Below are 27,917 nucleotides of genomic sequence, written 5' to 3'. Positions count from 1 at the left end.
CCATACAGACAAACATGGTACTTATTTATTTTTTTAATATAAGGAGCCTATTGTTTAAAAAAAAAAAAACAGATAGCTTTAAGATTTTAAATATTAAAAAAAAAAAAAAAGACCCATGCATAGAATAGAATCCAGATGAATTTAAAAATTATGCAAGTATTTTCTGGGTCTGGCTGAAAAGCAGATGCTGCCTTCATCGTCAGTCTCCATTTTTCACAGTATTTTAATATGAATTTTGACACATAGATAAAAAACTGGAAAAAAAAGCAAAATAAAGATAGAGCGAATGTTTGTTAACATTTTTTAAAACAAATGCTGGACCTAGTATTGATTTGACTTGCTTTGTCATAAGCATTTGCTCCCACTTCATCAAAATCACCTACTTTGTAGCTCACTGTATTGGTGTAAGTGGGATAAGAATCAATCCTACCACTTTCTCTTTTGATTAAAAGGATGAGCTGTTAAAATTGGATAACGGTTTCATTTGTCATGCCCTCTGCAAATGCAGATTGTTTGGTCTTTTCAGTCACATTATTATGTTGCACAAAGATGACCCTTTTTTGTGATTTAAGATGTAACTGGAGCAATCCGAGTATAGGCAAATCGATGGAGGCAATCTTGCTGTATTTCCAGTTTTCCAACATTTCTTTATTACATGTAATAGAACATTTTAGCATAATAACTCAGAGGTCTTGAGACACAGAAGATGGAAAAAAAATGTTGAAAAGCAATTCTTCACATTTGGATTTCACCACATCAAGTGAAAACCATGAACTTAAACACGAAAATACAATTTGCTCCTTCTAAAGTCTACATCCTTATCTCTTGCAAAGTACACACATTCATTTCCAGCCCCTCAAGGTAAAGACTAAGGCATCTATCACAAGAACAGTGAGTGTCTGAAGGATTTGGAAGCAATCTTTTCATTACATTTCTTCGGAAGGGAAGCAGGGTTACTCAAAATTCATAGAGATTATTAAGTTTACGTCCGCACAGCAGATATGGTACCATATTATTTCCCATCAACAGTGTTCTCACCTGCTGAGAATCTCTCTTTGGTTCAAGGCAGCCATTCATTATGAGGCATTAGCACTCTCCTGCACAAACCAAAGTTATGCCCCACTGCTGAACTGCGCAAGCCCCCAGCACACAAGGACTGTGTTCGCCTATCTTTCGAGCCCTTCATTTTTGTGATTTAATAGGCAAGCAATTTCTTACTTCAGCAGATTTGTTCTGTATTATCAAGTCAGGTATTTCTGGACAAACGTGTGGGTGTTTAAAAGCCTCCCAGGGTCCCCCAGAGCTCTGCCGTATCAGTGGAGTTTGCCCCGACAGCAGGGACGCCTCACGACAAGAAAAGCTGATCAGCTGCAAGCTTTCCTACTGATGAATCCAACTCTTCCCCAGGTCTAAACTAAGCCTGTGGGTTTTGTCTTTTTCTTCTTAGCCTTCTTTGAGGCCTGCAGAAAGTTATGAAATAGATTTTTCCAGCCCTCCCAGGAGCAAGGCCAGGTTCACTTCTTGACCTCAGAAACAAAGCAGTTCATGAAAGCCAGTCTTCCCTGCCTAACATAAAGCAAACTACAACATGCAACATAAGGCAATATTAAGACTGAGAAATGACAAGGAATGTATCAGTATTGGGGAGGAGAAATAATAAAACCTGGCCATATTAAAAATTCCAGAAACAACAACACTGAACAACACAATTTTGGCTCTGCTACAGTCTTCATTACTAAAGTGGAAGCATGATATTCATCTGCAAAGACTGCTTAGTTGGAAGGAAGATTTCAATTACAAGCCAAAAAAAAATAAATTCTTTGTTGTAGGGCATCATTTATTTTTAGAAGTTAAAGTCATCTTATTCTGTAACCACTTGAGCATATATTTGGGTACTGTAATGCACAGCCACATATAGACTCTTACAAGACATACTACTGAAAATACAAAATAACCCTTACAGGACTGAATCTCCTCTCAACAACATTAATGTAAATCAGCTCAGTCAACTGGGGGACATTGATGGGAAACTTAAGTGAGGAAAGAATTGGGCTCTGATGCTTTGAACAAGCTGCCCAAGTATATTTTAGAAATGTGAAGGTTGTTAAACTGTGGGTTCAAGAGCCCCGAAGACAACAGAGGTGTAAAAACGATAAACTCTATTTTTCATGGTGAAATAGATTAAGGAAACAAAATATGGTCCGAGAATACATAAATACTGAAGTGGAAGTTGCTACCAAAAAGAACCAACAATTTAACACAAGTAAGAAACCACATACTTATCAAAGACCACAGGACTGGAATGGCTGGTTCTCATTAGCATGAGTGACATGGTGTTTGTATTCCATGTATGCTGGTGGAATACGGACCCTGAAATCTCCATGACCTTGATGTGTAATATTTATATCTACACCTTTAGCCTCTTGTACATAATGAGATGTAATCTTTTAGCTTTATGCACTTCACCAGGCATTCAATTAGAAAAAGCAAATTTTTTGGGGGGAAGAATGCTAAGCGATTTAGACAGAAGGTAGTGAATCAAAAATTGCAAAACTTCAGCTTTCAAAAATAGCCTAAGTGACCTCTTACAATACTCTGACCACTCCATCACAAGCAGGAGGCAACCCCTGTGAAGAGCGAATTCTGGCAAAGTTCTCTCTTCACAGATGATGCACAGCTTAAGCTATAATGAGTTTTTGGGTTACAAATGCTGAACGCATTAATATTCCTTGATGATAATTATCACAGTATAAGCACCTTTCCCAATGTGAGTAGCATAAAGCAACTGAAGCAGCATTTTTACTACATTTGAAACAAGCTGGAAAATGGGATTTTCTACTCTCATAACCTGAGGTCAACATACATCAAGCTATGCATATTAAATATGTCTATCCTATATAACTATATAGACTTTTCCATATACACACACATGCATGCAATTAACAGCCTAATTTTTTGAATACTTAAACAAATACGCCATACATATGAACATGATTTCCCAAGCAAAATAAATCGAACTTTTTAAATAGAACTCAATTAAATAGTAAACCAGGCTACACAGCTATTTCTTTGAAAATGAGTTATTTTTCTACAATATTTTTAAAAAAGCAGGTATTAGCTGCTAGCAAAATTGAAGAGATATATATATATACACACACACACACACATATATATATATTCACCCAAAATGAAAACAAAATTTGCAGAAAACCACTGCCTTCCACTCTTTGGGGTTAAACCACTACGTGCAACACTAAGTGTGCCTCACGCCCACCACAGATAGCCTTTCTTTTTTAAAGAACATCTGAAAATACAGTTCTTCAGGGGGTCGAAATTCTTGCACACAGCTCTCCGACTAAGAAATGAGCAGGAGGACTGGAGACATCCCCAGGAAGCAGAGAAGTGGGAGCCTCCAGCCAGGCAGCCGAGTACCTGCAAAGCTGCTCCATACCTGTCACTCTCCCCCTGCACAGGGCAGGACTGTGCTCCTCCGGGCAGCAACAGCAGCAGCGAACCTGCTGATTTAACACCCAGACAGGCTCACCCAACCTTGGCACCCTATTCTTAAACGTGAATGGGGCGGGGGGAAAGGGTGCTCACCAGGCACAGCGCCTAAAATCTGTGCACCATCCCAAGAAACAGGAGAATGCCCATTGCATCACACACCGAACCCAAGTTCCTTCTGAAGATAACATGAGATACACCTCCTTAAACAGTATAAATGGGCTTGGCTGTATTTTAAGTGCAAGATGTTTAATTAATATACAAGTACTTACTGAGGATTAATTAGCATACAACAAGGATCTGAAACATGAAGACGTTTGTCAAAGAAGACAGGGTTTCTCATGATTTATTATTGTTTGATTAACAACATCATGCAGCAACTATGTTATTAAATCTCTGTTTTGCATACTACAGAACCTAAAAGCGTTACCTAGTGATGTACTGTCTTAGCCTCAGAAGAAGGTAACAACTTGATCTTTGCTTTTCTCTCACCCCCAACTCAGAAAACGTTCATTGTTACAAATGATGTACTGGTAAGGAGCCTTTAAAATATCACACTGTGAGTTGCAGGGTTTTTACTAAATGCTATAATACTGTTTTAATGTTCTGTACAAATAAACTCACTACAGCTTTCTTCTGACAAAATGGGAGTCAGTTTGAACCCTTAATCCGAAAAATGGGAATCAATTCTGGTGTTCTGTGGGTGTGAAATTTACTGAACGTATTTATGCCATGTTGTCCTGCGTTTCCTTTAGGAAATATGTCATGTTACAACCATTTCAAGAGCTAAAGCATAATTTTTACTTAAGTGCTGCAAAATGTCTCAAAATCCCATTTGAATATACGGCAAGGTTTGGAGGGAACCTTTGCTAAATATTTAACAGTACTATTGGCTTATTAAATACTGTAATGTGAAAGCCATGAAAGGATGATATAAAGCACATGACCTTTTTTTTCACTTAACATTGGCACTCACTTTGAACACTGTACAAGCCCATTCATCAGAAGAACTGATGCATTCTAAGAAGTATTCCTTCTTACCAGATAAATGTAGCAATGGCATCTTGCTATTATAAAAATGATTAAATCCCTCCTTGGCTAATTGTGTAAGATCTGTTCCTCTGCAGTTAGAAACCCCTCTCCATCCTCCCTGCTAAAATATCTGAAAATTAAAAGTGATGTAGTGAAATTGGGCTGGCACAGATATATTGCTTATATGAAAGGCAAACCTAGGGGAAAAGAGTCAAGTACAGATCATGAGGATTTGGTTTATCATACATAGGGACTTCATGCCTGACCATTTTACAGGTAGAAAATTGAATATGCTTCTTTGTACATCACAATGCATTTGACAAGTAGGTAATATGGTGACAAATGCATTAAATATACAGAGATAAGACTGAAAATATTCTATAAAAATAAACATGACCATGAAAATAAAATCAAAGTAACTCAGCTCATGACAACAGATGTGTTTAAGTAGGAATCACTGGAAACAAATTTAAATTCACAATGAAATATATTAATATAAACTAACAAAAAAATCTCTTGGCGTGGAATTGCCTACAGAGTGTGTATTTATACTGCAAACACTGTAACAATGATTATCTGTCCTTCCAGCTCTCAGTGGAGACTCCTGCTTTTGAAAATGTCTTGTGGTGACTTACTAAATTCAGGCTATTTCAATTAGTATTACTGCACATTAAAAATTAATTGTATTAAAAGAGTGGATTAAGGTTTAAATTTCAATTCTACAGTATGTGTGCTAGAAATGACAGCTGAAAATCAATGCTCTCTGGCCCATAATCGGAAGTTTGTACGACCGAACAGTGTGGAACTGGCGTCAGTTTTAAAAGAATTGATAGTTCAATTCAAGGTGTGTCAGCTCTAATTCCTGATTTAAATGGGAGTGCTATGCAGCCACAGTATCAAGCTAAAGAAGAAACTGGGAAAAAAGCTTCCTTGCAATGAAAAAAATGTGTCATCTTCATAACGATGGAAAAAATCCAAATTACAGCTGAAAATTCATGTTTGGTATCACTGAGGGAAAAAAAGATGTTTTAATGGGATGATGACTTCATTATGGAAGACGGATATTTTTATTCTGCATTTAGAACACACTGTTAAACACATACCCGGTATTGCAGTTTAGGCTCCAATCTTACAAACACTTGAGAACATATATAGCCTTATTCCCGTATAAAAGGAATCTTGTGGCATCTATTCATGTGAATAAAATCATCTACATACTTCCATGTTTTCAGGATCAGACCTCTCCATTACAGTTCCTAGTGTACAGTAGTGCCACGCCAGCCCATTTTAAACTTCTACTGTGTGCAAGAGACAGAGATGCGGGTACAGAATTGAGCCTGAGGACCCTGTGATGCTCCTGCTTTGGGACACTTTTCTTTGTGCAAACAGTCCCAGCAGGGACAGCACCAAAGAACATGGCTGCTGGCACCGCAAGATGACGCAGGAGAGAGTCCCAACACTGGAGCTTCAACTCCCACCCCTTAGCAGGGCACCAGAGGGGTTACTGAGTCCCCAAGCTGCAGTGGGAGGGGTGGCAGGAACGTTGCTGCCAAACTTATTAACAGCGTAAGTCATCAAGCATCGGGCTTGATGTTGTAGAACACAGGACAAATTCTTGGCCTCCACATATACAAAATCACTGCTTATTTTCCACTTTATCATCTGACAAATCATGTAAAAACTTCATGACTGAAGGCTGCTCCTTGTACAACTAAGGCAGAAATCTGCACTCTTGCCTTGCTTGTATTTAGACACTGTCACTGTAAGTTGGAAAGATTTTTGAAAAGAAAATGTCTTTATTAAAATATTTGTATCCTTACAACAATAATTTCTATTACTTGAGTGAAAATGAATTTTGCAGAAGGTTCCTTGAGCTCATGGCACTCAATGATAAACTGACACCACCGCTATAATTCTTCCTTCGAATGTGAACACAGAGCCAAAAGGAAAGGAAACAGCTCAAGCAAAATCACTTTTGCACTCTTCTGTATTGTAAAATGTATGGGGAATAGCAAGAAGGGAAAAAGCATGTTCTACCTGTTATAAATCTAGTATTGTTCCTGTCAGAAAATGGTTAGCAAGAAATGCCTGTCACTTCTATCAGCAACGAACTCATTTTTTTAAGAGTAAATGATGAAGAACACCGCAAGTCCAGTGAACAGACCAAGTTGGTGTCACTAAAGTATTGCAGAGTCACCCAGGACACCAGAGCCTGGAACTGAACAATCATTGGTGTGTACCTAAGAGACAAGTTGATGTCCAAAATGTTTTTAAAGATCCCTGGTGCTGCGTGGATGTCCAACAGCAAGTTTGGCATCAAGAGAGTAAAGAAGATGGGTTGTAATAACAACAATAAAAAAATAATCTGGTGCAAATGGACCCCAAGGTGTAGTAGTCATCCCCATGCAACAATCACCCTTCACTGCAATTTACTGATGTTGCTTCATTATAATACAGCATACAAAGGGGGCAATATTAAGGCATACTATTTAAAGCTACAAGATCTGTGGTGCCAGCTATAGCTGGTACTGAACTAGGACTGTAGATGAAAAAGAAGGTAATTTCAGCAGAGAATAATGAAAAATGAAAACTCTCCTGAAGGTGCACAAGTGTGTCATTTTTACAAGACTTAACCCAATGCCACAATAAGCGACTGAAGCTAAAGAGTGCCAACACATTTTATAGTGTGAAGCCACAAATCTGTTACAAAAGCACGGCAATAATTGGTTGCAAATCAATGATACTCAAGCATGACAAAGAAATGCAACTGGTTTAGGCAAGGGAGAAATGCTCCCTCATGAGGAAAGGCTGAGGGAGCTGGGTCTCTTTAGCTTGGAGGAGACTGAGGGGTGACCTTATTAATGTTTATAAATATATAAAGGGTGAGTGTCACGAGGACGGAGCCAGGCTCTTCTCGGTGGCAAACAATGACAGGACAACGGGTAATGGGATCAAGCCGGAACACAAGAGGTTCCACTTAAATTTGAGAAAAAACTTCTTCTCAGTGAGGGTGACAGAGCACTGGAACAGGCTGCCCAGGGGGCTTGTGGAGTCTCCTTCTCTGGAGACATTCAAAACCCGCCTGGACATGTTCCTGTGCGACCTCACCTAGGCGTTCCTGCTCCAGCAGGGGGACTGGACTAGATGATCTTTTGAGGTCCCTTCCAATCCCAAACATACTGTGATACTGTGATGATAGCAGAATATATAGAAATTAAGAAAGAGGTTTGTGCAGGATACAGGACCTGTAGAATAGATGGACCTTGAAGCAACGTTCAGAATTGCAGTGACCAAGGACAAATTCTGAAGAGGAATAAGCCAATGTCATTGACACAAGGGAGCCACCACCATTTCTGCTAGCTCTCTTTCTGTTAACTGGTTGTGACTGGGGAAGAAATGAAGGACAATTTTTGTTGTGTGGAGAAGGTGATGTCAGGAATAGAAATCAGCTGGGCTGCATTTGTGAAAAGTGATGATACAGTAAAAAAAGGAGGAACAATATTTTTTTTTTTTAAAAACTGGCCTCTGAAATGGATAGGAAACACGAACCAAATTTGGGAGCTCTAAGGCAAGCAGCAGAACTCCCCACCAGCCAAAAGATAATAAAAACTACAAATATTCAATAGCTTGTGATTTACAGTATTACAATAATTTTCCTTCTTAGTTTACATTAACTAATTTGTCTTCAAAATTCTCTGTGGGTAAGTACTGCCTCTATCTCACATTTCATTGACTTGGTCTAGGCTAGTGAAAAAGTCATTGGGAATGTTGGAACCACCAGAAACCTTCACTCATTAACACTCTTGTTTTGACATTTCCGAACCAAAAATTCCCTTTGTAGCCTGTCAAGCAAAGACTTGGGAAGAAGGAGTTCCCCCTCCAAACAAGAAAGGACAACACCATACAGCAAAAGGAAGGAGAGATTGTGCCATACCATGAAAAAGTTTACTGTGTTTTGTGGGAGATAATGGTGTAGAAGAAATCAGAGTCAAAGAGCCTCCACATCGGCTTTTTTAAGGAGATGAATGAGAAGGATACATTTAAGAAAAAAGGGCAGCTAGAGTGTGTGGAGAGTGCTTCTCCTGTCAGAGAAGAGAACTTCTGCTACAGAAGCTTTAGGTTGAAGCAGACAAAGAAAATCACCAGCTCACAAGAAGGCTGGCCTGGAGAACCCATTGCAAGGGTTGAAAGAGATGCACATGCAGCACAAAAGCAGCAGTTGATGTAAAATACGATAACCTAGGTGACATATCATAGAAATTAGAGTCCTATTTTCTGTCACCTAATTTGTTCCCATGCACCACCATGAAGGATTTTTCCTGGCGGTACAATTCTGGTCTGTACTGCCAGGCACACTCCATCACTGGTGCAACTGCAGCAGCAGGTAAAAGTAGAGTTCAAATATTAAGAAGTATCCCTAAGATGAAGCTTTCTAGGCTAGCTCTCTGCCCAAGTGTATTTATTTCATTTTTCACTATTTTTATTTTCATTTTGTTTTCATTGTTTTCATTTTAGTCTTCTTTTTTTTTTTTTTTTTTTTTTTAGCTCAGCGATATTTTAATTAAAAAAGGTTAAAAATACCATCCCCTTTAATTCTAACTTGAAGAATAACAGCACACAAGGAGCAACGTGGGTTAAAAGTTCAAATTTGGCAGGGAAATGTCAATCAGCTGAAGAGTCTTTAACTGTTCTGGTGAAAATTGGTTTTGATTTGATCATGTTATGACAGTTTGCAAATCACACTTTGCACTAAGTGATATTTGGGTTAGGCTTTTTAACGAAACTTTGAAGCAAATGGAAGGCTGCGTTGCCTCTCAATGACTAATTGAACGAGGCAGTAAACATCAACATCTCCCAAGTTGTTCAATGAACTACCCAGTGCTCAGCAGGAGTCTCATCTGGGGGGCTTGGGGGGAATTTTTTTTGCACAGTTATCTAATGTCTTGGCACTCGCATAGGTGTGCAATGAAAAGCAATGAAGCCAGAAGCACAGTGGGTTCATTGTGAAGGTCGCCTGTGAGAGGGTTGGAAAAAGGACACCTAGCCAAATGGCGAGATATTAAGAATATACCACTGAGGTCCCGAACTACAACACTCTAATAAAGCGCTGTGTGAGAGAAAATTCAAATTGTAAGGCTAGGCACTGGAAAAAGAAAACCAAAACAGGACATTACAGGCATATCCTTAACTCTGGCCAGTGTACATGTGTTTTATGATTGCTTTTGATTATACAAATATACTATTACTTTTATCATGCAGTCTAACCCAAACACGAGACCTGTACCTTTCAGTATAAACGCAGTGAATGAGGCAGTGTTTTGAAGTAAGCTTTGTCCAACACACTATGAATAGCATATTCTGTAAAGTCTCTTGGATAAGTACCACATATATCGGATTATATTCATGTAATAAAAATAATGTGTTATGTGGCTTTGCACCTTTGAGCAGGTCTCCTTCACTCTGCCCGCTGCTTCATTTCCTCTGGGGCTTCTCCTAATGCCCTGAATTGCACAACGTATTCAAACACCAGCTTAGTTAAGAAAAATAAATCTGCCAAAAGGAACGTTTCTTCTTCCCTTCTCGCTATACATTGAGTTTACCCCGATAATTAAGTTAGTTTAAGGCCACATGACACAATTACTCAGTTCTGCCCCACTGACATGTTGGTCCCATGGTTTTACTAGCATGTTTCATTAAGAGGGCGTATAATTTTTCAAAGGCAGGAATCCTGAGATTAAACTTCAGGGGCTTGACATTTTTGCGCATGGAAAATTTTAGTTTGGTAATATTTACATTTCACATTTATCAATTAGATTTATTTTTATTTCACAGACATTTGTATCTGGTTTGCTGGTCACTAAAGCAGCTGTCTCACAAGCTGAAGGACATGATAAATAGGCCATTCAGCCTATATACACTTGCATGCATACACCCATGTATAAGAGAAGAGAGTGCATTCAGTCACAAAACAGCTTGTATTTTACTTTACTATTGGTTTTCCACTGGCTCCACTTAAAGAGAGTAACTCTACACGTGAAAAAGGGTGTGCAGGAGCATCTTCTGACCAAACACACTCTATGAGGCATGAAAAAAAATATATTTTTACCTAAATCTCGTTCTAAGCTCCCCTAAAGCCTGAATTGAAAGTACTGCTTGCTGAAAGTGTGGTGCTAGCTCGACCACTATGCTGAGGAGACAGAAGGAGTTACTTTCCTCAGTAGGGATCATTGAGTGTGTCACTGGTTAATTCCTGTTCTATGCTCCTCATTAGCATTACTCTCAAGTTTCTGGTTATCATATCCGAAATATTAAGACATAATAAGTACGAAGGTGCAGATAATTGGATATTAACCAGAACATACTTGACTGGGCAGGAGGTAGGGCCTTGCTTAAACTAATCCTGAAATGTATTAATCACCAATTAATGAATGGGTTTCAAATTCATTTTCTATTATAGAACACCTCTGAGTATCTAAGCTTTTTCTAATAAAATGAGTTGGAATAACAGGATAGGAATAAGAAACACACCAATTTGAGGCTGGTTTGAATTAATTCCCTATAGCTTGTTGTTAAGTTCATTGAAAACAATAATCCTGGTATGAGTGACTTTCTTTATAAGGTTGAGAAAATAACCATATATTATAGCACTTACAGGCTCTATTTGCAGGTGCAAATGGTCATAGAGAGGCTAAATTCAGAACAGAGCTAGTTCACTGGAGAACTGCTATAACACTATCTATATTTCTTAGGAGCAAATATAGCTGTATAAGACAAGCAGCGTAAGACCTGCATCAACTCCAGATGGATGTTGCCAATTAATGATTTTCAGTGTGAAGACAGATACACCTGTCAACTCCTCTCTCCACCCTAGCCCAAAATATGTTCCACATCGGTCCGTTCTGGTGACCCAGGGTCCTGGAGGCTGGAAGAACAATGGCGAAAGGGCAAATACTCAGAGATTATGAAATCCAGTCAAAAAGTCTGGTGAGGTAGAGGGGAGAGCAAGGGAGGGTGGTGTTAAGCTCAGAAGCCCCAGCATCAGACAACTTTGCTGATTTTGCATTACACGTGTACCCTTAACCAGCATCACTAACTAACTTGACACGGCTGCACTTTTCTCAGCTAAGACAGTAACCAGCTGCACACAGTTAATCTCCAAATAATGAAAGTTTTTGTTAGCTAGGCATATTTAAAATCCAAAAAGAAATGCACAAAGCAGAAACAAAGTATCAAGTTGTTTTTTGTTTTGTGTGTGGGTTTGTTTGTTTGGTTTTTTTTTAATATAATATCCTTACATATCCAGGGTAATTTTTAAATTGATACTTCAGCATTTTTATAATTTGAAGTAGGTACCCACTACCACATCAGAAAACACCACCAGAGATCCTCATCGTTACTAATGAAGAAAATGATAACAGACATGGTTGAAGTACTATTATTCCCCTTCCTCTCTTCTCACTGTTCTCAGTGTTATTTACATTGATGTGAATTGCAAGTAAACCAATATTATCCATCTCTCTGTTTTTCCCTTAATTTGTTGACTTTAATTTTAGTAAGTCTTAAATAAGCGCTTACTGAAGATGAAGTAAGATATGCAAGCAAGTAGTCCTTTTATCAACAATTTTGCCACAGAAATACACAAACATTTCAATGGCTCTTCATTAGCAAACAAATCAACAAGTGATATTTTAATGCATGACTTTATTCCATCTCTGTGGGGACCACAGTTGAGAGTGTGATGTACAGTACAGAGAAAGGAATCATCAGCCACAACGTCCCAGGGCTCTATCCATTGAGGACTTCTCAGCCTCTGCTTAAAGAGTGCATTTAATTGACTGATAGACAGTAGCTTCTTTGTTCACAGAAGACAGCGAAGTAATGGCAGCTTGAAAATCGTACCATCTACAGGATCTCCTGAGACTAGTAACAGGGGGATATGTGTCAGGAATAAATAAATAATCTAATTATTAAGCCACTTCCTGTCAAGTTAACTCCAATTTGTTGGCTTTTGAAGGCAACAAAACGAGGCATTTTTCCTCATTATGCTTCTCTTTTTATACCACTGGTAATCACAGGCGGATTAAAGGGTGCCTGATTGGTTTTTTTGTCAAGGAACTGAGAAGCAGCCAACAGTACAGAAAAACAGAGTTGGGGTTAGAAGAATTTCATGCTTGTCTCCTTTCCAGCTCCCTAACAGCCCACACTGCTGCCCCATACAGTGCTGCCAGCTGTACAGCAAATGTGTACCCCTCCAACGGCGGCCTACCAGGCCACGGGCTCCATCCTGAGAGCCGCCAGATACCTTGCAATCTTGGCAGGTAGCTACTGCTGTCATAGGCATAATTCTAAAGGTGACCTACGAAACCCCGTCAGCTCACCGAATGCAACAATATGAGCAGCCGAAGCTCGACACCCACTCTCCATATTGGCTTCCTTTTGTTTCGCTTCCTGCGCTGGCATTGCGGGGAGAAACCTCGGGACTTACACCCTCGAAGAGTCGGAGGCTTCTCAGCTCACGAACGGGGACGATTTAGAATAGCAATGGTGCTGTGCTGACAGCTAAATATGGCCCGGAGGAATGTGCTACGGCTACTGACAAAGCCTGCAATACAAATGGTCAGCAGCAAAGAACAAAAGGGAAGGCTGACACCCTGCCATTAATTCAGCCCCTGGTGCCTGAGTATTAACGTGTGCGGTATATCACAGCAGTGGCTCGGAGGAGAATCTTACAGCAGGCGGAGGGAAAGGAACAACTTTTGTACTGCCTGGTGTTACCTTTCGAGATCGTCCCCTCCACCGAGCGCTGCTCACACCATGGGCACTTCTGCAGGAAAAATCTAAAGCTTACATGTGCTATGCTTTTTTCTCTACAAAATGAAGTCCAGTCTGTACTGTGGACATTTTCTCAATGCTTCTATTAGTACTATTACCATTACTATTATTGCTAATAATAATAGTGTTTAATAAGAAGACATTTTCGTTCAATTTTATCAGGATTTTTTGAGTCTGAGGTGCCCCCCTCAAAAAAAAAAAAAAAAGAAAATAAATGAATGGATGTTTGCACACTACACCCTGACTTTACCATTTTTAAAAGACTGGAGGGTCTCAAAAAGCAAGCCGTCTCAAAAGCAAGCAACCATTCCTACCTCCAGCCCCCCCCAAAATAAAGCACCAGCTCCAGGCAGAACTGCTCGGCGGGGGGGACCCCACAGCCAGGCTGGGGGGATGGTGGGGTGCCTGCAGACCCAAATAGGTGACACACATCACCTGCAGCCCCATGAACGGTACTGCTCTGGTGTGCTTACAGCTGCCTTTGCCATTCCCGAATACGTCTTGAATTTTTTGTTAAATTGCGCAGATAATTAAAGCCTCTTCATATTTACAGTCTGCTTCATTGGTACCATGAATTCTGTTTTCAGTTACTGTCTGCAAATTCCCTCTCTGCACAATTTCCTACTAAGCAATAACACTTCATTTTACATAAGTTTTATCTGATGTCCCCATACAGAGCTGCCAGCTGTACAGCAAATGTGCCGCTCTCAAACTGAGGCCTACTAGGCCACGGGCTCCATCCTGAGATCTGTGAGGCACCTTGCTGTCATTGGCAAGCGTTCCCTGCCATCGCTGCTACCATCGCTCCACACCACACACAACTTAAAATCATCTGATTATTAGAATTTGTGGTCCACACTCCATTTTATCCTTTATTTAATCTATCCCCAGATCACACATTTGTTTAAACGTTTTGGCTGGTTTACAAATCATGCAGCCATCTGCACAGTAGGTGTGACACCATTTTTTAGACAAAAGTTACATTACAAAACAACAAAGATAAAGTCATTTGAAATGCTTTGGTGTTTGTTATTCTGCCTGGTTTGCTTGGACCAACTCTAAGAAATAAATAGAATTATCTGTGTAAATCGATGAACATCTATGAAAAACAACACCCAGCAGAACGCAGAGCTTGCTCCATTACCTACGTTAATATCATGACAGCTGAGGAGAGATGACCTGGCCCACTTCTCATCTCTCCTGTACAGATGGCTATTAAAGAGAAAGTATCCCTTTTGTATGGTCCATGCAGAAACCCTTTATGGGCTTTTCAAATAAGCCAGCATTGCCCACAGGAGAGTAGCTTCCTGTTAGTATTAAACAGCCCAGATTTTGTCTATTTTGTAACCCAGCTCCTCACAAAATAAACCTTCTCAGATTTAACACCAAAGGCTGTTTTTTTTTCTGGGTATTTCAGTTACATCTCCTCATTTTGCAGACAAGGTGACCAAGTTTCCTCCAACTTTCAGACAACTTCTTACCAGCTCTGCTTGTAAATAGGAGATTCCCAGGCATCCAAATGATTTCATGATGCTAAGAGGGTATTATCCATCTCTTCACTACAAATCGACAATTTCCATAGCTTACTACTGAGGAAGCAGTGAAAGATGACTGACAAAAGGAAGACTCCACCTCCTTCCTTCTCTAGTGTGCAGGTACACATCTTTGGATACTTTTTCTCCTAAATCTCGAGTGGGAGAGACTTCTTAACATCAGTTTTACTGTACAGCAATTCAACTAACATTCCGAAGACATCTTACTTGAGGTAAACATGGTGCAACAAGCACTAGTTGCCCACCACAGCTTTCTGTGTATATGAAAGGAAAATCATGTTTTCTAATGACCCCAGGCATTAGACAAATAACAGAATCTGTGAATGTCACATGCTATTATAACTAGAATAAAATTTTCCTGGGCTTCAGAAAGCCAATTGAGGTATTTTCTTTGTCTTCACATCAGTGATGTTGTCCACATGTACACTGCACATATTTGAGGTAAATAAGATGATTTATTTTTATAGGCTTATTATGCATGCAGTTAATACATGCATAATGCAAACATGCATATCCACACAACACACAAGCATATATACTCATTATCTACTTATATCACTGTCACTGAAAAAATAAAAAATCATGAGTTGCACTAAGATGTGTCTTTATGTTCTCTAATGGTTACATATTACTTGTTATTGTAAAACACAGATGTAAAATTTCTTTGCAGATAAATTAAAATGTTAGATCCCACTTTCTAGACACTCTTCTTTTTAAACTACAATTGTTGCAGTACAGATTTTTTTATTAGGGTTTAATGATATATTTGCTGCTGTAAACTAGAATTCTTCTTGTCAACTGCAGGGTTGCTTCATCTTGTTTTCCCATTTGCTTCCTAACTTTGGTGAGTGGCATCTTTTTTTCTTTCCCTTCGTTTCCTCCTTCTGCTCACAGCTGTTGCCTCGCTCAATGCCACACAACGTCCTCCCCTCAAAAATAAGCTCCCCCCCTCACCACAACAGACTTCACAAAACTTGTTTTATACATGATACTGAAAAGGTTAAAGGAAGAAAAGTCTCTTTACTTATTGGAAATGACCTATATGTAAATTGTCAGAAGTAGGGTTGCAAAAAGGTACTGAGTCCTGACCATGACATCCTTCCCCTTTGCTCCCTGACTTTTTAGATGGGTAGTGGCTCTTGCTATGAAACTGGGGCTTGCTTTCTCCATTATCAAAAGTAGAAGCAAACTACAGAGATTGTGGCTGTTTCCCCCTTTTTATCATTCTCTTTGTCATCCTGATCAGTCCTCAATGGTAAATGTGCTGCTCTGTTGTGCACAGCCAGCGGCTTGCAATTTGCTCACTATGTTTCATGAGACAGTTGTTTGTGGCTGTTTGGAACACATTTACCTCTTTGGGGATTTATGCGCTAGTTGCAATGCCAACCTCCATAGTGATAGAGATTTCTTTCTAACTAAAATAGATAATTAGAAGCTGGTAATTATTGGTCAAGAATTATCAGAGTGAAAAAAATTAAGCTCTTCATAAATAGTTCTTGGCAATGTCATCTCTTTACATTATCTCATGCTTAACAGCACTTTACTCAGAGCACTTACAAATTTACACTACTGCTGTTGAGCCTCATAATTTTATATAGAGTAATTCTTGAGTTAAACATGTCTGAACTCCCCCAGTCCTTAGCCACCCTGTACATGCATGTGTGCAAAATCCTAGGCAACTGTTTAGTCTATTTACACTGAACTGCATCAGATACTATAGATGTAAAAGAATCAGTGGAAGAAAAAAAAAGGTTTAGTTTGTCTCCTTAAAATAACAGGGAAAATAATAGGAGGAGCAGTGGAGTGCATCAAACAGAACACAACCAATGGCAGACTCTCTTCCTACTCTTTCAGGTCAAATGCCAACTGTAAACTATGTGATGAAAACAAAGGGATGCCAGAAAGCCTCCCTGTTTTCCACAGACATCAACACCCAGAAATAGAATTTTCTCAAAGAAAGATGCTAAAAATGCTATGTGTTCCACATAGGTGGAAAGGTAAAAGAAAAAAGGCAGCTGAAGAATTACCATTTATGCCAGCACTTCCTAAATCCATATGAAACACACCTGGATTTACATTTCCTCCTTTCCCACTCAAAAGCTGAGACACTGTTTTACCACCAGACTTCAATACACACATCGGCAAGCATGTTTTCATTTGGCAATCATCCTCACGATTATCCAAACAAAAGTACACGCTCACATCTAGGTCCAAAACTATGCCTAAACAGAGGGCCTATTTAAAAAACCCCAGGGTTTGCCTCGCTTTCTGTCTGCTGGCATTCCCTAGCCTAGGCTTGAATCAGTGAGTAGTTTAAGCAAACATGAGCGTTGCTTGACAAAGCACAGTGTCTAGGTATGTGCAGACAGATCTGCCAGTCAGAAATCTTGGACCTTCACTCACTTAATGCAAGCAAGGAATTCCACTTCTTCGCCTCTTTGTCCTCAACTGTCCAATGGAAAAAGCTTATTGCCCCGTCCCATCAAAAAGATGCTGGGAAGACTTGATTAAAGATGGAGGAACAGTTTTAAAATGGGAAGTTCTAGAAGTGATGAACACATAGTTACTGAGGAAAGCCATCTCTCTTACTCTTTTAAATATATAACTTGTATAATAACAACTGTAAATTGTATTGTTGTCAAAGATACTTGAGGTTACATTCATTGGGCCATCTGCAGATTTTCTTTTGCATTAGGTGGCATAATCCCTCTTGTGGAATTGATTGAAACGTATAATAAAATCTGTATAAAACACTATATGCTCTCCTAACAAAAAAGAGTAAGAGGCTTTTCAAATAGCCTCTAATCCCTCTTCCCCTGCTAAATGTCTGGTTGAGATTATATTTGATTAGATAAAAACACACACATACACACAACCTAAAAATGCCTGCCCTCAGTGGAGCTATTTTAGCCAACAAAGTAATTCTGGTTGCCTTATTTAAAAGTCTAAGTTTCACATTGGAGTGTCATAAAGAAATCTTTGCCTCAGTGACCTCCTATAATGCAACATCTCTCTGTGGGTGTCAGCAACATCAACTCAGCTTACACCCTGGGATCATGTTCAAGGGGCACAGCAATTAGATGGGACACCATCAACTTTTCTAGGCTCCCAACCTGTGAAAAGGACAGTGAGCAGCAACCACTTTCCTCAGCTGGCTGAGCATGTACCTCTACCAGTGGTTCCCACCCATTTTTGAGTGGAGTTTGGCAGATGACTTTCCACCTTCTTGTTTGTCCCATGTCTCAGCTGCCTCCCCTTTTCTCTTTTCCCTGAATTATGGTTATGGAATCCTTCAGGTAAGAAGACATTACCTCCATCAATAACCAGAACACAATGCTAGCATTCTGCTAGGAGAGGAAATACCAGTTGCTGAGGCTGTGTGGTGATGTCCGTAAAGGCATTTATTGCCCCTACATTTGATCTAGGGATTATTGCACTGTTTGATGTTTAATGCCTGCCTTCCCAGATTACCTTCCCTCTCTCTCACATTTGAAGTCCCTCCTTTTCTCTCTTTCTCTTCCTGAAGCTTTCTCAGCTTCGCTTCCCCAGAGGAGCCAAGACACTACAGCTTGTTCTGCCAATCTCCTACTGGGAAAGCAGGGCAGGAAGACATATTTTTTATCAGATACATATAAAAAAAGGGAGGGATCAATGCCTTTAGGAAACCAGTTTTTTTCTTTGGGAAATGTGCTGTGTCAACAAGTCAATATTTACTTCAGTGTTTCATCTAACATATTTTTCAATCTACATATCGATATACACATATATGGATATATATATGTGATATGTATTATATATTCACAAAAATGTGTTTGCATGCATGTTTTCTGTATTATATATAAATATTATAAGCCTACCTATAGAGGCATATAAACAAAGGCCAATTTTAAACAGCTTGGTGTCACCCCTTGAATATTTCTCTCTAGACAGAATGTGGTCTTGGCAAAAGGCTTGTGAACAATTATATAAATTAAAGGGGAGGAGGGAGAGTGAAATAGAAAGATAGCTAAGGAAAAATCCAATTAGTGGTGAGAAGGCTAACAGAATTGGAGATCACAAATTATTTTTCACTGTGCTTCAATTTCGAGGTCACATTCAAAACTCTCTGGAACGTTGATACTCCTTTCACTCCACCCCAACACAAAATCCCCTTGCATTTGCTTAGCGAGGCTACATCATTAGGAGTTGCACTGTTAAGCCTGGCAGTGCAGATAAGAATCTTTCACTGAACGCAGATTACCACAAGCATGACCGGCAAATCTCCCTGCGTGTTTTGCAAGCTCCTTCTTTATTTCACTGGGAAGATTTTATATTAAGAATGTTTAAATCTGTGTCACTATGGTTATGTCATGAAGCAATATCATGCATGATTAGATACAAAACAGACAAAACAATTAAATATTTTTAAAAGCTTTTCTTTCTCATTCAACCTCATCCAGCTTTTAGAAATAAAACATAGGCAGTTAATAGCCCAGTTTAAGAAAATCACAGTCTTTTCAGATCTGCAGGCTAAAGCTTGCTAACTGGATTTGTCCTGCTTTACCGACTCTCCTTCTTTCTCTCCTCCCATTCTGACCCTTTACCTAAACTCAGCCAGAAAATAGAGGAAAAAAAAAAAAAAGAGAAAAGAAAAGAAAATCTTAGTATTTCATGAAAGTCTTGGGCTCTTGTTCTGAGAATGTGAGGCACTTGGGAAGTGGGTGGCAAGCAAAGACACCACTCTGCCATTCCAGCATCACCCCTTACCCACAGTGCCCATATTCCCTAACACATTTCAGTGTCACTATGTGCTACAATTAATAACATGTCAAGCACTGGATTCAAAGAAAATAGCAGAAATGGTGAGTTCTCTTGTTGGAATAGCCTACTTTTAAATTCCATGTTACTGACCCAGATTGAATGCTGTGAAGTAGTTCAAATTATCTCCTTCCCGAAGACACAACATATCAAAACTAAGGCTTAATCCAACAGGCAAATTACTTTGCTCCTTTAAAAACCAGCTCGTCATTTGCATTTATTCATTTTTATGAAAAGTATATAAACTGTTCATGCTGTAAATGTATTAAAACTTATAAATAAAGTACTTGGAAAAATGGGCTATTAAGGTTTGGCAGGTAACTTTCTTTTACAGTGCAGCCAAATTTCTAGTGCTTATGGAAGAAATCTGCGTGTTACCTTGAAAGAAAAAAAAAATGAGCATCAAACTACTTATTTTTAAGTTATAAATTGAAAAAAAAACCACAGTAAATGCTCTTCTGTTGGATATGTAATTACTGGCTTCCAAACTATATAGTTTGGTCTGCGCTTTGCATACTTTTATATTATTATAACAATAAAAACAATGTAAGGGAAGCAGGAGTATAAAATCAATAGTATCCATTTCTATCTCGAAATGCGAAATTTGGAAAAGAGCTAAAAACAAAATGAGACAACCCTGGCAATGTTATCTTATTAGCGGGCAAATGATGTGCTTGATAAATTTAATTGGCTGATAGAACTCTTAGTGCTATTATTGAGTGGTTACCAAATTGAAAACATTATGGGTAATCCTAGGGGAATAAGCAAATAATAGGAAAATATGAATATCAAAGAAAAAGCAGCTTTTGTTTTATTCCAATTTATTCCAATTTACAGCCTTGTAAACATCAAGCCAGGCTTGGGTTCAGGAATCCTAAAAGACTTTTTAAAATGCCTGTATCTTAAAGAGCAGGTTCCATTACCGAATACTACAATTCTTTATTTTTCCAAACAAATTATAGTATTTAATTGTATGCAGATACACTCAGGATTTTTTTCCAGACTGCTCAAACACAACAAACAATACTATTTTATGGCCATTTTAATTATTTATGCTTCCTAACGACAAAAACTCGCCAGTTTTGATTTTGGTACCAAGGTGCTTGAGAAGTACACAGTAGTGTCATTACCATAATAACTTCTGAAATTAAAACCTGTCTAAAACTCTATGGAAAGCTAACATCCAGTTCATTAACCATTCCTGTTAGTTTGTTTTCAATAATGCAAAAATGATTAGAAGTTTAATTTGCTAATCACCTGTGTTTTGACTGGCAGTGGATATATAATTCTCTGCAGAAGTCTAAACTAGCCCTTGCAGAAAATAAAATATGCTAATGCTTTATCAAGTCTAATAATATGAATAAAAAAATCAATCATGCTTAGGTTAATCATTGATGGATGCACAATTAATTTCTCCTTAACTCTGTTTAATTTTAGAGGCAATGATGATCATGAGTAAGAGAAATGGCTATCTGTCTTTGAGAAGTTTTAGCGCTTCACTTACCAATCATGTGGTTTGCAACATGAACTTGGATATCCCATTCATTGTAGAAAACCATCTGACATTTGATGCACTGGTAGGTCTTCTTCTAAAGAAACAAGGGTAGATAAAATTTACTGAAACATGCAATTGGAACCATTTCATCATAGCTCAAAGTACCGAGTTTAAAGTGGTCATTTAAAGCTCTCCAGCAGTGTTTTCATTAAGGCTTAATTACTAATATTAAACAATAACACTCTGCAGTTGTGTAGTACCTTTTATCTGAGTTTCCTGACAACTCTGTAGAGATGATTGGCTTTTTCAGCCTTTTAACTTCATTGTCAGACCAAGAGTGCTAAAACACCAGCTTTACATTCACGGAAAGAAAAATGCCACGAGGATATGTGGGATGTGATCCAAACAACACTGAAATCAACATGAATCCTTCATTTTATACCAACAGATTAGGCCCACTACAGAACTGGGGAGAAGCCAAGAGCAGAACACAGAAATCAGAGACCTGCTTCTCCCTCATTCTCCACTGGGCTGCAGGACCTTCTCTGCAGCACACATTTTCAATGGTCCGTCATCTTCGCCATCTTTCAAGGAGGGAAAAACCCCTGCTAGTCTGGACAAATGGCTACTGTGTCCGGGCAGTTGCTTCAGTATCTATTGGCAAAGCTGCACTAAAACTGGGAAGGCTGTCTGGAAACCAGCCAGAGAGCAATCCTTCTGGCCACATCAGATTGCGCCTGACTTAAAAATCATTGTGTGTACAGCTCAAATTTCATTATAAACCAGGAAATGCATTACTCTGCTTTCTTTCATGCACAGGAAAAGTTCTGCATTTATGTCTTGGTGTCTTTCAAAAAAGATCTGCTATTTCATTTTTCTACAAGGTATATCACTCATCCAAGACATTCCAACATCCTAAGAATGTGTTTGTATTTTCTATTATAATTTTTCTTGACCTGAACTGGCCAGAGATTTAATATTGGAAAGCACTGCTTTAAAAGTTAAAACTAAGAGTATATTCGAAAGTAAGATTTTGGTTTTTCATCATAAGACTTAAAATCTGCAGTTATCCAGGCATTTAATGAGACAAGTCAGATTCATAAAATTATTCAACTGCATAATTGTAGTATCAAGGACTTAAGTCCTAAGGTAACAGTCCTGGAGAGCTCAATTGTTGTTTTGAAGATGCAATGAAGGCAAGGTAAGCCCTGAACTGCCACATCAAGGCACTAGCTCAAGAGACACGTATCTTTCTGTACAGCCACAGGCACCTTGCCTACATCAGCAAAAAAGAAAAGAAAACAAAACAAACATATTTTTTAAAGAATGTAAAGTCACAGAAAGCTGGCACAAATGTAGTAAATTGCAGATCGCATATATATTAGTTGGGGGAGAAGTAGGGTTCAACAGATACTGTGCATCAAAAATACAGCCTGTCCTGTATATATTTAACTTTTGAAGTGTTATGCAGCTGGTATATCAATTTAAGAAAAAAAAAGTGGTGGTTTTTTTTTTTTCCCTGACTCTAAACATTTTCAAAGACTTGCTGGATTTGCTACCAGCATCTAAATTCAGATGCCTTGTCCCAGACAGATAAAGTGCCCATTCATGAAGTACCTTTCTACTTCAAGCCTATAGGCAGGAATATTACTTTTGAAACATATATCATTTTTTCTTACCAAGTTAACTGAAAAATTAGTGACTAACCAAAGCCAGCTCTGAAATTAAGTGTTCCTGTGGGTTCCTCTTTACAAATCTCCCATTGCTTCTCATACACAGAGGCTATTTTAATTTTCTTGATGACAATAACAAATTCGTTGCATCGCTTCTCAGTGGAAACAATCATAAGCCTTTTTTTCCCCCCTGTTTTTCATTTAAATCAACTTCAGCTTTCTGAAATGTAACCAAGTTAGATACTTATGTAGACAAATGGAATCAATGAGCACCCAGAAAACAAAGCTGCTTTGACCCAGTTTAACAGTTACGATCTGTAAAGCCTGCTGTTGTAAAAGATATAACACTTCTCTTTCCTGTTTTTCTGACAATACTGGTAACATTGGTAGAAATCCAGATTCAGCCAAAGGATTTCCTCTTATATGTTGGTAAATTTAACCTTACTGCACTACATCTAGGTCTATCAAAGATCTATAAATAATGACAGTCACGATCAATGATTTATTATGCTAAGCTCTTTACAAGATGCTTTTTGATGCTGACATATAGAACAACAATATTACATAAATAACAATCACTCTTCCCTTTTTTTAAAACATAGTTTCCCTTTAGAACTAGTTAGAATATATTTCTTACTCCCTGATGACTGGCACTATATATTGTTTATTAGCATACCCCTAGCATTATTCCTGATATGTGACTTTGTTCAAAAACAAAGAAACATAAACTTAATGGCTGGTCTTTTCTCTTGTTAGCACAGCAATGCAGAGTGCATGTCAAGAATTGTCGGCAAAATTATGACTGATGTACATAATAACAACACATACAAAGGTTGGGAATTTTTTGAAGCCTAATGCCAAACAATAAAGTCATTTGACAACAACAAAAAATAATAATTTACTAGCAGTTACTAGCTCTTCAAAAACATCTGACATATTTGCAGAATCACACACAGAGGTTTTCTTTTCATCATGAAGGGAAGAATGTTTTTGTGACTGCTGCTTGATCAAACACTAGCTCTTTTTTGTTTCTGAACATATTCTAAAATGTCGACATCAACTTTTATTAGCTCAACACACAGTCATCTCAAAGTGTCTAAACTTGTGCATGGTTAAGTTTTTATTCTAAAAGCAAACTCAGTAAATTCCATTTACTCTTAGATTTTTCAAAGTGATCAAACCCAGTCATTTTCACACCACACTGAACAAAAACCACATACTTATTTCCATATGTTTTGCATTCTACAGAAGCCCTTTTTCACTGCAACTTACAGCTTAGTCCCACAAGCTTTGTCAGAACCATGGGACTTGCACCTGTTTAGTGGAGTTGCTGGGTCCTGGCTAGTCCCAATTCCCTATTGGGGTGAGATTCAGGGGGAGACCCAGCCCCTCCTCACTCTGTATACCCACAAAAGGGAAACTTGGGGCAATAAGACAAAAATGAGCCCTGGGGTATTGCAGCTCTGTTTTCCTTGCCTGGATAGCTGGGGAAGAAGCCTTGCAGCACTTGTGTAACACAAGACAGGAGAAAAACTGTGTCATGACTCAAGGAGGCATTTATAGAATCACAGAAACATTTTGGTTGGAAAAGACCTTCAAGATCATTGAGTCCAACCGTTAACCTAACACTGGCACTAAACCATGGCCCTAAGAACCTCATCTACGCATCTTTTAAACTCCTCCAGGGATGGTGTCTCCACCACTCCCCTGGGCAGCCTGTTCCAACGCCTGACAACCCTTTCTGTGAAGAATTTTTTCCTAATATCCAATCTGAACCTCCCCTGGCACAACTTGAGGCCATTTTCTCTTGTCCTATTGCTTGTTACTTGGGAGAAGAGACCAACACCCTCCGTGCTACAGCCTCCTTTCAGGTAGTTGTAGACAGTGATAAAGTCTCCCCCCAGCCTCCTTTTCTCCAAGCTGAACAGCCCCAGCTCCCTCAGCTGCTCCTCATCACATTTGTGCTCCAGACCCCTCACCAGCTTTGTTGCCCTTTTCTGAACTTGCTCCAGCAATCTGAATCTCTCTTAAGTGTCTCCAGCCCTTTGTGATAGAAGATGGCTCCACAGAGGGAGCAGCATGGTGCTGTGAGAGCCCCTCTTGCCTTGCCTTGCCTTGCCTTGCTTTGCTGCAGCTGTTCAGAGCAATGTACCCTGGCTGAGCTCCCTGCCCTTCTGCCTGAGTCACCTCTGCCCACGGAGGGCTCAGCAGGACAGAGCAGGCACCCAGGCCTCGCTGGTCCAGCTCACAGCCAAGGGCACACCAGCCCCACACAATGATGAAGGGCAGACAGCTGGGGGCACTTCCACCCTCACCTGCCACCACTGCATTTGCCAGAGGACACCTGGCAGCCTCCTGTGAGAGACAGAAACATGACATCATTCCCATTCTCTCCTCCAAACACAAAAAAAAGCAGATGCACATTCCTTGTTACAGAGTAATTTCATATCAGCAAAAGTGAGTGGGCCGCAGAAGACCCTTCTCAGTGCATTTCCATATGGACTCAGGCAGGACCAGCATTAGATTGGAGAAGCCATACTGCACTCTCAACTGTGCCTTGTTGCAAAACTTCCGAAGATTTGCTCCAAGAGAGAGTGACACATACATTATCAGATGGGATTAAGAAAGTAGTTTAACTTTTTCCTTTTATTTCTTACATTATTGTGGCCTCATATTTTCATGAAAAACTCTTCAACAAACAAGCCCACAATCCTTCACTAAACCCCCTCCTGTCAAGAACGTGTGTCAATTTGTTTCCTACATGCTGAGCGTAAATATGAGGCTAAGTCATTCCTGGGGGCATTCAAAATTGTTGAAGAGTAACTGCTTGGACTAGGTGTCCCACAAGAGCACTGGGCAATCTGGTTGCCTCTTGCATTCCTGTTCGTTTATATTCGTGTTTTCAGAACCAACTTAAAGCCTTCGGGCTTGCAAAGCTTTTCTGTGACTGCCTTTAATGAGCTTTGGACTGGGCCTTCGATGCAGCCAGAGCATACGCATGTTTATCTCTAACCTTTTGAATAATTAATGTCACCTAGACCTTTAATTATTATCCTGATCCTCACTTGTCATTTCACAGTTTTCAGCATTTCTTTTCTATAAAGGTGCCCTAAGTGTCCAAGTCATACCAAATGAGGGTTTGCTGTTTTTATAAACGTCCCAAGAATATGATCTTTCAACTGGTACTTAAGTTCTGTGTCCAGAATTGTATTTGCTTTTATAAACAATGTAAAACGACTAATAAATACCCTACTAGAGGACTGACAATTGTATTCAGAAATGCAGAAGATTCTTCTGTGTAGTCTTCCGTGCCCTGTGACTGTTGAAGGTTTCTACTCCCCAGCCTCATTATATTACTTGAAAATGAACTGCATATGCTACTTATCTGCCCATGCTCCACCTCCTTGTCAAAGTCATTAAGAATTTTATCACCTGCCTATTTTGTTCTGACATTTCCCCAGTTTTGTACTATCAGGGAATTTCATCACCTTACTACTTATTCTTTCTTCCAGACTACTGATATGCTGCATAAATTCAGCAAAATTGGTGCAAATAATGATTCTTAAGGCTTTCCATCATTCACACCCCTCCAGCCTAACCTGCTTCAATTCACAAGACCCCTATGCTTTCCATACTCAAGTCAGTGTTTCTTTTCTTTTTTAATCAAAGAAAGTATCTCTCCCTATGCCATACTTATTCACTCAACAGATTAGTCTTTTGTGCTATACTGTTTCAAAAGCTTTGCTAAAATCCTGGTAAATCATGTTTATAGGCTTCTCTGTCAGCACTTGTGGCTACTCTCTCACAATACTCTTTATTGAAAATTTTAAGCACAATCCTCCCTTTGTGAATCTTTGCCCTCTATCCTTCATTAAATCCAAACTTTCTAGGTGTTCTTCTATCATGTCTTTGATTAGCCTTTCTCTCATGTTCCTCACTGTTTAAATCAAGCTCACAAACCAGTAATTTCATGCATAATCCTTACATCCCCAGTTAAATGTCTATTTAGTAGACTTTTCCCAGGCTGTTGATATCTCTTCCTAAAGGACTAAATTTATCTGTTTAATGTTTCTTTTTATCTTCAGCTCCTTTCTCTGAGAATTTTGGGATGGGTATTTTTCTGTGTTTGTGAGTCACTTTCTGTATACTATATTCCATTATATAACACCTAAACCATACTTCATTTTTCTCCATGGGGAGGATATGCCACACGCTACATGGCAAAGCATTTTTTTAACAGTATTGGTTTCCTTGATTGCATATACCATTTCCACATCTCCTGTATCCCCCTTTTAACTGAATACTTGTTCCCTACATGAGAACTCACCAAAAATATGTCTTACAGCTTCTAATGTACCATATTCCCTCTTTTGTGTATAGGCTTGCAGGCATCCCTAGTTTATTCTATACTCCTTTCAGACCTCTCCTGCATGCACCACCAAAAATGGCTTTGACATGTACCTGTTAACCTAACAGTAACCTCCTGTTTACAACTAGGTACACTGATTACCCTTGTCACACCAGTAAAGGGGACTATAAGGCTTTTTCCAGTCAGTTTCAGCACAGACCAGGGGCATGGATCAATGACATGGCTGAGACAACCTGCTGCTGCCAAAAGAGAGATGCCAAACCTCCCACATCCTCCCAGTCCAATCTCCCTAAGCCTTCAATCACAGTTTCCCTCACATTAAATCCAGGGTGGAGCTAATTCAACCTGTTAAAGCAACAGAAAGGTAACCTGACAAGAGAAAGTGAGTGTCTTCCAACAAATCAAAACCAAGTTAAAACTTACACGCTAACTACAGCACCTTGCCAGTACTAACTCCTAATGCTGCTAGCTGATTTTTTACATTGTTATTTTACTAAGCGTTTGCAGCATGCTTGGCCCTGCATGAGGCAGAAGTGCAACCACAGTCCCAGCCTATTTGTCCATTTAGTAATTTTTCATCATAGCTCAGATTATTTTTGACAGTACCTTAACTGAGGATTTCTTTTCCATCTTCCTGGATGCTTACTTTGTCAGCCTTAAGC

The 27,917-nt window shown here is 39.1% G+C and overlaps 1 protein-coding gene across 11 annotated transcripts in view; it reads right to left on the bottom strand.

Moving 5' to 3' along the window:
• ZNF521 (zinc finger protein 521) overlaps positions 1-27,917 on the bottom strand; it is a 237,206-nt gene that overhangs the window by 98,617 nt on the left and 110,672 nt on the right. For 10 of the 11 annotated variants that reach the window (XM_071804178.1, XM_065831095.2, XM_065831096.2 and 7 more), the window contains one exon: positions 21,223-21,307. In XM_071804178.1, the coding sequence (XP_071660279.1) occupies positions 21,223-21,307 (85 nt within the window). Of the gene's footprint in view, positions 1-19,190; positions 19,505-21,222; positions 21,308-27,917 lie in introns of those variants that run through there. The other variant, XM_071804175.1, reaches the window with a different exon arrangement.

This window comes from Patagioenas fasciata, chromosome 2, assembly GCF_037038585.1.
Source record: "Patagioenas fasciata isolate bPatFas1 chromosome 2, bPatFas1.hap1, whole genome shotgun sequence".
Taxonomy (NCBI): Eukaryota; Metazoa; Chordata; class Aves; order Columbiformes; family Columbidae; genus Patagioenas; species Patagioenas fasciata.
The sequence above is the reverse complement of the archived record's forward strand: the minus strand, read 5'-3'. Positions and strand labels throughout refer to the sequence as shown.